This window comes from Cannabis sativa, chromosome 4 (genome assembly GCF_029168945.1).
Source record: "Cannabis sativa cultivar Pink pepper isolate KNU-18-1 chromosome 4, ASM2916894v1, whole genome shotgun sequence".
NCBI lineage: Eukaryota > Viridiplantae > Streptophyta > Magnoliopsida > Rosales > Cannabaceae > Cannabis > Cannabis sativa.
The window spans coordinates 3456754-3467616 of record NC_083604.1 but is presented as its reverse complement, the minus strand read 5'-3'; the positions used below and the strand labels follow the sequence as shown (position 1 = coordinate 3467616).

Here is a 10863-nt window from a genome sequence, read left to right as displayed (position 1 = left end):
AAATGGGGTGTCTTTAAAAAATTTTGGGGTGTAAATAAAATTTCCCTTTTTCATTTATACTTCTACGGTTTTTTTTTCATTTATATTTTTACGGATTCTTTTTTTCTCACAGATTTTTATTTTTTTTTTTAGAGAAAAATGTTGGTTTTATAACGAAAAAATAACACTCTGTAGTTTTTTCTTATAAAAAAACTTATGTTGTTTTCCCTAGCAGCTTTATCAAAATAACATTATTTTAAAAATAATGGAAAAATAATATTTTGTATTTTTTTTAAAAAAAAATCCTAAAAATGTAATAAATAAATCTGTAAAGATGTTAAATTTTTTTCCTTTTTTTATATTCATGAAATTTGGTAATTTATAAAAATACCATAAAAGTATGTATATTTTTGTAAATAATTTTCTATATTTTGGGCCTCATAGAGTGGGTCATAGGCACAAACCAAGTCTCCCATCCATGAAAGTCAAGAAGACTACAAAGTAGTCACCCCACCACAAAATCTATCACTCCAAAAAGTGCCAATTGAAAAATTAAAAACCAGAACCCATACATTTTTTCTTATTTATTTTTTTTTAATAGAAACCAGAACCCACACACTTTGTACACTACACGCTAAGGTAGCGTTTGGTTGGAAGAAATAAAATTATAAGAACAAGAATGAAAATGGGAATAAGAATAGGAATAGGAATGGAATAAAATTTAAAATGTATAAAAGAAATTAATAAAAAATTATTAAATTTTTTCCCTTGTTACATTAGAATGGTCTTTTCTTTTTTAAAATAGAATAGTCATTCTACCTCAATAGTGAAAAGAGCATTCTATTGGAATGTCATTCTAATACTTTAAAATGCAACTAAATAAAAAATGAAATAAAAATTGTTTCCTTTCCATTCCATTCCATTTCATTACCTCCAATACTTTAAATGTGCACAAAACAAGTAGAATATTTAATTTTGAGACCCACAAAAAGTTACAATTTTTTTGTCCTCCAAAATTATGTTATATTATTTTTACCCTACAAAAGTTATAGGGTAAGTCCACATTACACTTTCAAAAGAGTTCTTTCAAAAAAAAATTTATAATTATTTAGTAAATTTTCAAAAAAATTCAAATATCTTATAGTGTCAAAAATAAAATTTAAACAGTCGTAAACTATATGTATAAATAAAAATAATCACGAGTAGCTAAATATTTCAACTTAATCTTTCCGTTGTAAACTATTTATAATATATTTTCTAAAAAAATTATAGGTAATTCTAAATAACTACAACATACACTTAAATAATAAGAGGTGGACACCTAAAATTATTTTTGTTAAAAAATTGTTTTGAATGCTACTAAATGCACTCTCAAGTCATATTGCCATAAATTCACGTTCTTTGGTCTGAAAACCAGGAATTTAAGGCTTGTTTGAAGTGTTTATCTCTCAATAAATATACATTGAGAGAGATTGTACCATACATTTGTTGTGTATATAATGAATGACTGTATATATAGGGAAATTTGAAAAAATATGCATAAAATACCTTAAAATTTTTTCCCTAATCTAATACATTTTAAAATTTAAAAAATATGACCACTTTACAATAAACCCAAAAATACCCCTCTCATTTTCAAATCTCAACTCTCTCTCTTCCTCTATCTCTCTCGGTTGTTCTCTCACCATCTCACCCTCACCAACCCTCTTTTTTTTTTTTTTTTTTTTTTTTTTTTTTTTTTTCGGATGTGATTTGGGCAAAATGCGGATTTGGGGTTTGATTTCGTCGGGCCGTGCGGCCGATGCGGGCCGTCCGTCCGATGGTAACACAAAAAATTGAGAAAGACAAAGGCCCGATAGTGGGCCCGATGGTGGGCCCGATGCATGTGTAAAAAAAATAGAATTTGATATGGCTCGATGGGTCCGATGGGCCCGATGGTTGGCCCGATGGTGGGCCCGATGGAGCCTGATTGCATGTGTAAAAAAATAGAATTTAATATGGCCCGATGGGTCCGATGGGCACGATGGGCCCGATGGTGGGCCCGATAGTGAGCCCGATGGTTGGCCCGATAGTGGGCCCGATGGGGCCCGATGGTCTACAGTATAGTGAAAGAGAGAAAAAAAGAGAGGGGGTAATGTAAATGGGGATATTTTAGGAATATTATAAAATGTGTCATATCCCACAAATATCAAATATTATGAGTTTAAGGGAAAAATTTCAAGAATATGTAAGCATACAAAATCAAATTTCCCTATATATATATATATATGTATGTATAGTTGAAATGATGGCTCAAAGTTGACATCATTTTTTTGGTTAATAATACTACTGTTCTTAATTTATATATATTTTTGTGAAATATTGATGGTCTTATAAAGTTTAATCTTTGACCTTAATTACATTACAGTTTAGTTTTCTGAATTCTGCTGTCGCACATTACAATTTATAATGACTTTTTTTCTCGTCTTTCATTTTATAATTAATCATATGATATTTTTATGGTCAAAATTTGATTTATATGATTTGAGATGAGCGTTAAATGTCAACTTTTGAGTCATTAATTGGAAAATAAAGCTCAACTGCTATATATCGTTGCGACCCTATAATAATTTTCTATTGATGGAAATTATGGATCAAAAAGTCTAGTTTCAGAACTAATGATATCATAATGATTATTGTTAACGGTAACAGCTGCACATGTTTAATCATTAACAACTCATTTGGTAGGCTCTCTAAACGGGTATTAAATAATTGTATTGTGTTAATTATTTAGATCATAGATTTTAATATAAATCATATTATTTAATATATTATATAGATTATCTATATTAGTTTGTATTATAATATTTACAAAATGTTCAGAATTGGAGAATTCTGCTTCGGTCTCAAATCCTGGTCCTAATCCTTAACCCCAGCCTCCTGTCCCAAACTCCGGACCCCGTACCAAAATCTTGGACCTAAACCCCAGTCTCGGTTTAGTTTGATAACGACTGTGGGTTGTTGAGTGACGCTGGGCAAACTAAACCGTGAGTGTTAGGGGTGTTCGCGGTGCGGGTGGTGCGGTTTTTAACTATTTTTTCAAACCAACCCGCACATGCGGTTTTTCTAATTTTCCAAACCGCACCCGCACCGCGATACTAAAAAACCGCAAAAACCGCACCGCAAAAAATGATGCGGTACGGTGCGGTTTCTGCGGTTTCAACTATTACATTTTTTTTTTAAGTCATCACAAAATAATTAAACTATCATTAATATAATTATTCCAAAACACTTAAGAAAATACAACAAACTTGAAACTAATAAAAGTTATAACAACAACAATAAGTTAATGATCTTTTTAAAGTTTCAACAACACACTTAAATCAAAATAATAAACTTGAAACTAATTAAATTCCAACAACAATATAAATGTACAAACACAAACTTCTAACTCCAAATTTCAATACACATGTATGGGCTTGAGTTTGTTGCTAAGAAGAGAGGGTTTGTGAAGAGTTATGGATTTTGTCCTAAGATTTATGGGCTTGGGTTGGGCTCATATGTATGGGCTTAATTAAATAAATATAAAAATTAAAATTTTAAAATATGCGGTGCGGTGCGGTTTGAATCGCGGTTTAATAATTCCAAACCGCAAACCGCACCGCACCGCGCGGTTTGGGAAAAATTCAAACCGCAACCGCACCGCGAAGAATTTCAAACCGCATTTTTTTGCGGTGTGGTGCGGTGCGGGCGGTTTGAGCGGTTTGATGTACACCCCTAGTGAGTGTGTGCATGCAAACAGGTGTTGGATTGACTGACTAGATTGGGGTGAATCTAGGCCATCGCAGGGAAAATTTGTGAGGAAGAAATTAGCCTTGTGACAACTCGGGCCCCGACCCCAAACCGAACTCGGACCTTGATCTAGAATCCCAAAATCGAACCCTGACCTGGACAGAGATTAGAGTTGGTGTCGAGTTTATGGTAAAAATAATATAATTTCACACAAACTATTAATACAAGTGAGTATTGTATTAAATAATACAATTCAATATAATAGGATACAACACAATACAATACAACACGACGTACTAAACAAGCCCTAAATGTTATATTAAAGAGTATAAATATTGGACTCCAGTAGTGTCTAGCACCACTTATAAGTAACACTTTATAATTAGTTAACGATATTCCCTAAATTTTAATTAATCTGTATGAGACTCAATACTTAATTATACTAACAATATTATACCACCTAAAAGATAGTAGATACCACTAGTATTTTTTAGGTTTAATGTATACTAAATTGATATTGGTGTACAAGTTATTAAGCAAGACCTTATTCATGTGAGATGTCACTACTAATATTAATGGCTATATATGCAATTCAACATTCATAAGATAGTTAACTTTATATATAAAGTGATTGTGGTGTGGGAATCATATGGCTATAATTTCCTATTTCCATTAAATCTCTTGTTTATTAATTAACGTTGTCAGGAAAAAGAATAGTATGCAGATTTAGATGTCAATAACTTTAGGTAGATATTTACACAAAACTAGAAATAAGTACCAGACAATAATTAATTTCTCCAATGGTGGCATGGTTTTGACTTTGATATACAACTGCATTTAATTAATTTCCTATATATACTATTACTCTTTTTTTTTTCTTAATTAATTTATATACTATTACTCTTATGACTTTTCTAATTCATACACACACGTAGTCATTTTAAATCTTCTAATGCATTTTATAAAGTTTATTTAGGGAATAAATATTTAAGTTTAATTTTTAATTACAAATAAATATTTAAGTTTAATTTTTGGTAGTAAAAATACTTAAGTTATATTTCTAGAATTCCGTAGATATCTAATCGTTAAATATCAACTCATTATTCACGTGTTATTTTTTTATTAGTATATTTAAATTATTTTTTTTAATAAAATAAAAATTTAATAATGACCTTGATCAATAAAGATTGTCGCGTAACAATTTACTAACACTTAACAACGAAATATCTGTAGAAGTTCCAGAATTTTAACTTAAGTATTATTACCGCCAAAAAATTAAACTTAGGTATTTATTTACAACCGAAAGTTAAACTTAAGTATTTATACCGCAAATTACCTTTTCATAAAATATTTACATTTTTTATTTTTAGAGCACTCCCAACAACTTGTCTACTTTATCCTTTAAAATATCTTACCAAAATCTCACTTTTTCTGTTTTATCTCAAATATTTATTATATTATACCATACATCAACTTTTTTTATATTTTTTTTATCATTTAAATATTATATCTCTACATATATTTTATAAATTAAAATAAAAAAAATAACAAAAGTAATGAAATAATAAAAAAAATAATTAAAAAGAATGAGAAAGGAAAAGAAAATAATAAATAATATTTTTAGCTCACTACTATAAATTGAGCTAAGTGTAGCTAAAGGAAGAGCTATGATTTATTCTAGCTCACCTATACCTTACTTGTTAGAGGTGCAATTTTACTAAATTCTTCAAAATTTTAGCTAAAGAATTATTTTAGCTCATCTATTAGGAATACTCTTATATTAGAAAATATAAATTTTCAATAATAGGTAAAGGGAAATTTGATTTTCTATGCTTAGAAAATCAAAAAATTTGATTTATAAACCAATAATTAAAACCCTAAAAAAACTATACCTTTTTTTTCAAAACCCCAAAAATACCCCCAAACTAAAACTATCTCTCTTTCTCTCTCTATCTAGCCGGTCCCAATAATCCCACACCCCAGGTCCGATGGTCGGACCATGGGGTCCGATGGGTCCGACCAATCGGACCCATCGGACCCCAAGGTCCGACCATCGGACCTCTCTCTTCCTCTCTCTCAAATCGCGGGGAAAAAAAAAAAAAAATTAAAGCGGTCGGACCTTCCAGTCCGATGGGTCCGACCATCGGACCGAAGGTCCGACCATCGGACCCTTTCTTCCTCTCTCTCCAAAATCGCGAGAAAAAAAAAAAAATTCAAAGGTTCGATGGTCGGACCTTGGGGGTCCGATGGGTCCGACCATCGGACCCCCAAGGTCCGACCATCGCACCTTTGTCTTCTTCCCTCTCTCAAATTGCAGGAAAAAAAAAAAAAAGTTTCAGAGACTGGGGTTGCTCTTTCGGGTTGGGGTTGGGGTCGGAGGGGTTGGGGTCGTGGTCGACGGGGGTGAGGGTGGTGATCGGCGTTGGGGTTGACGTGGGTGGGTGAGGGTGGTTCGGGTGAGGGTGGGCGGTTGGGGTGAGATAGAGGGAGAGAGAGATGATGCAGAGAGAGAGAATATTGTGAGGGGGGTATTTTTGGGGTTTTGAAAAAAAAGGAATAGTTTTTTTAGGGTTTTAATTATTGGTTTATAAATCAAATTTTTTGATTTTCTAAGCATAGAAAATCAAATTTCCCTAGGTAAATTGGACAAAATCTATTATATTAATATATAACTCAAAGAGCAAAATCATCAATTATAAGCATACCAAACCGTTTATAATAATAAAATAGAAGAAAACTCTAACAACAACTTCAATTAAGAATCTAACTAATAAGCCATCAACGATCAAGAATAAAAAAATGTGAGATATACTAGGTTTCTAAACTAAATGATCTTCTGATATACAAAGTATACCTCCCAGTAAAATTTAGGACATAACAACGTTCTTTGTGTCATGTTTGTAGTGGGGCGGACAACACCATTTTTCATGGACTAATATCATGTCCAGAGGCGCAATTTTTCTAGAATAGAGTTGGTATTAACACAACTTTACTACCAGTCAATTTTTTCTTGAATGGTGGATAACTTCTTTCAAGGCTTTGGATTCGAGCAATGTTGTGTCTTAATCATTGTTTGGTTTGCTATACAAGGTGCTAAAAATAATTTGGTGTGGAAGAAAAAGATGATGAGGGGTTGTTGACATAGTTGTATATGCAAAAAGGTATCTTGATCAATGCAGACATGCTCAAAACTCTGAGCTACAATCGTCATAGCTTGGTGCACAAGCATGATGGGGTTGAGCATTTAATTTTATCATAGGCTAATAGGTTAATGTCGATGCAATTTTGTTTGAAGGGAATAATATTTTTGGCTATTGCATAGTGGCTCGAGATGTAAACGGATTGAATGGTGTGTAATTCTTTCTTTCAAGGACAAGTGGAAACAAGAATTAGCTGAAGTAATCATGGGAGTTCGTGAGACTCTGTTGGGATAAAGATCATCAATGGCAACTGGTGTCTCTGGAAATACTGACTCCTTTTGTGTCATGCAAGCCCCGCGAAGTTCTTTTTTCTATAATATATTTATTTGGACATGTTATTAATATTGTAAGTGATTGCTTGCTCTTTTGAGAAATATTTCTATAATCTTTGTTAAATGATCAACTAATGTCGTAGCTTATAATTTTGCTAGAGCCTCATTATTATGTCTTGATTTTCGTTTTAATTTGGAGTTTAATTCAATTGATTTGCTATCTAGTTTGGTAACGGAAGTTAATGGATAATAAAAAAAAATTATTTAAAATAATTAAATAAATAAGATCTAATGTTAAATTGCAAGACATCTTAGCATTTTCTATTCAAAAAATACAGAGATTAATTTAGAAATACATAAAAATTACAAAAAAAATTACAAAAATATTGTTGTATATAAATTTAAATATGTTTACAGTTTTTAAAATTTATTTACAGAAAATACTGTTTTAATATTTTTCATATTAATTTTATGTTGTATTCTTGTTATTTATAATTATTTATTGTTTGTTTTTTGTATATTATATTTTCTTTGTTAGGTAAATTTATGCGATTTTTTTGTTATTTTTGTATTGTTTTAGTAGGATACGTTAAAAGTATACAAAAAATATTTGAATGTAAAAGTGTGATTTTTTTTTAAAAAAATAATATTTTATGTAAATTTTCAGTAGTAATGTTATGGTGGGAAAATCAATCCATTTATAGAGATGGTCCAACTGCCTTGGACGTTTTCTTTTTATACAAAATAGATAATAAATGCAGTGACTCATTTACTTTATTACTTCTTTATGGCTAATCATGTTGACTTATGATGTAGAATCAAACCCTGGTTTACTCTAAAGATTGTTTTTATCTTTCATTTTTAATATATATAGAAAAAAAATATTTTTTTGTTTTTAATATATAGAGAAATTATATATTGATGGTGTATATTATAATATTATATGCCGTCTTAAATATTTTGGAGGCCCTGTTCTAATTTTGAAAATTGGGCCTCTACAAAAAAAAAAAATACAATTTATAAATAATATTTTTTAAATATTATTATATACTGTATATATTTTACAAAACATCAAAAAACTCCAATTAATTTATAAAAATTGTAATTGATTGCAATACAACAAAAAAATAATAGGAAAAAAAAAAATAAATAGCGACAATGAATTTTTATTTTTTTTGTTTAAAAGCAATAATAGAATCGAAAATAAATTTTAGAAATTGACAAAGAAATGATCAGTGATAAGTTGTTAGCCCTTTAAAAAGTTGAGTTCATTGAAAAAAATTGAAGGGCATAAAAAAAAATATATATTAGGCCCTTTATTTTTTGGGCTCTTTATTTTTTTGGACCCTGTGCAATAGCACATCTTGCACCCCATAAGAGCCGCCTATGTTATATACATATCTTGTCTATTTTAAAAAATATTTAAATAATTTACCGCATTAAAAATATATAATTTAAATATTTAATAGGATATGTACTTATTTTATTTTACACATATAATATATTATTTTAAATTTTATTTTTTACATTGTAAATTTTTCAGAATTTATCAAAATATATAGACAGAATACCGATTACAACAATATATAACATCATATAATAAAAAAATTTAATATAATTTTTTAAAGTATATTGAAAAATAGAAAACGTGATATCTCCACCTAAAAAGCTCTGTATATGTGTTTTGGATAATTTAATGCTTGATTTTTTAGGTTAAACCTCATTGAATTGAAATTGCATGTATATCAATTTATCAAATTTAATATATCATCTTCTTATATAGTATTATTGATTAGATATACAATTACTTTTAAATTTTTATTAGTGTCCAATAATAAACATTTTCTGCTAAAATTTATAGTAAATTTTCTTGGAGTTGCAGTTTATACATAGAGCAAATAAAATAAACATCCAATAACTTTTCTTTTTCTTTTTTCCAGCTTATATATGTGGTAATTATTGTTTATTTTATTATTTAACATACATTTTTAATTTTAATTAACTAACTTTGCCACGGAATTATAATTACAGATTAAAACGATATATATGTATATATAATTAAGGAATATAATAATGCCAAACCACCTATCTATTAAGGATGAAATTATATAATACATAACAACCATATTTGTTTTTAAATATACATAATATAACCATATTTATTTTTAAATATACATGTTAATTAAGGGGGTACTATATACTGAATACTGATTATTGAAATGGATATAAGAATAATTTTAAGGATTTACATATATATTATATATATAAATAATTCAGAGCAAAATCTATACATATTTATACAGCATATAATTTATTAAGAAATTTTCATATTTATCTATACATAATTTTCATTACAAATTTATATATATACATGTCCTTATCCTTAATGTTAATTTATTAAGAAGTTATATTATATATAATTTCTTCTTAAAAATCAAACAGTAATTAAACTGTATATTAAAATTCTTAAACCGAATTAACCACTGTGTTCCGATCTTAATAATTAATATATCAATAGAATTAAAAGATGTATTATATACAGATCTGTATCTGCAATTGCCCAAAAAAAAAAAAAAAACTCTTTCACGTTCGTAAATGTAGGTCAAAGAAAATGATTACAAAAGTTCATATATATAATAAAATTAAATAAATAGATTAACTAAATTTTGAACCAATATATATAGAGAGATCACATAAATTCTCCCTATACATAAAAAAAAAAATTATAACGTAATATACTAATACTATATATAGAAAGAGAAAACCAAAATAAAATTAACTAAAGAAAAATTATAAGAGAGAGAAGTACTTAATTAATTTACTACTAGCTCTACAATTCAAGCTAAAATACATATATAAATAATTTTTTATATATAATAAAGTGAATAATTAATTATGGTAAATTTTGGAAAGTGCTTGCAAAAAATTAACTTGTAACCTCAAACGTAAGATATAATCTGCTGTTTTAAGAAAAAGAAGGTCAGGCTTCAACCCTTTTCCACCTGGAATTAAGCTTTGTAGCTTCTTCACTTTCATCCGAACCAATCCTCGCCGTGCCGACATCGTCCTCCGCCGCCTCCTCCGCCACCGCGCCACCGCCGAGTACCCCTTATTCGTACCAATATTAAGGATGTTATTATTGTACTCTTTTGAACAATAATTCATCATCATTATATGGGCTTTTATAAGTAAACACACACAATGTAATTTGTATAAATTGCTAAAAGAATAAAAAATAATTTGAGGGGTTTTTTTTAGTTAGAGAGAGAACTAAAAAAAATGAAGAATTGGAAAACTGAGATTTGTTGAGAAATTGGGATGAAGAGAGGTATAAATGATGGCCGAAAAGGTTTGAAAGAAGAATGAGTGTGTAAATAGGACACTGTCCATGTGAGCCGAGCCATATTTTATTTTTTATTTGATGAAAATATGAAAATAAATAAATACAGGTTAATACTATTTTGGACAGAACTATTATTTTTTATTATACATTAATTAAATATAATTGTAAAATAATTTTAATTGATAAATACTTTATTTTATAAACAAAGTATTAAATATAACTTCACATAATTTATTAAAATTAGAGTTCCTAATACACATAATGTGGATAATATGACTTATAAAATTAGATATAAATT

At 28.7% G+C, this 10863-nt stretch overlaps 1 protein-coding gene across 1 annotated transcript; it reads right to left on the bottom strand.

Moving 5' to 3' along the window:
- Positions 1–10018: 10018 nt before the first annotated feature.
- LOC115714642 (transcription factor PAR1) lies at positions 10019–10600 on the bottom strand. The gene has a single exon (XM_030643390.2). It carries the CDS (start codon positions 10391–10393, stop codon positions 10112–10114), a length of 282 nt encoding a protein of 93 aa, XP_030499250.2. The 5' UTR covers positions 10394–10600; the 3' UTR covers positions 10019–10111.
- Positions 10601–10863: the final 263 nt, after the last annotated feature.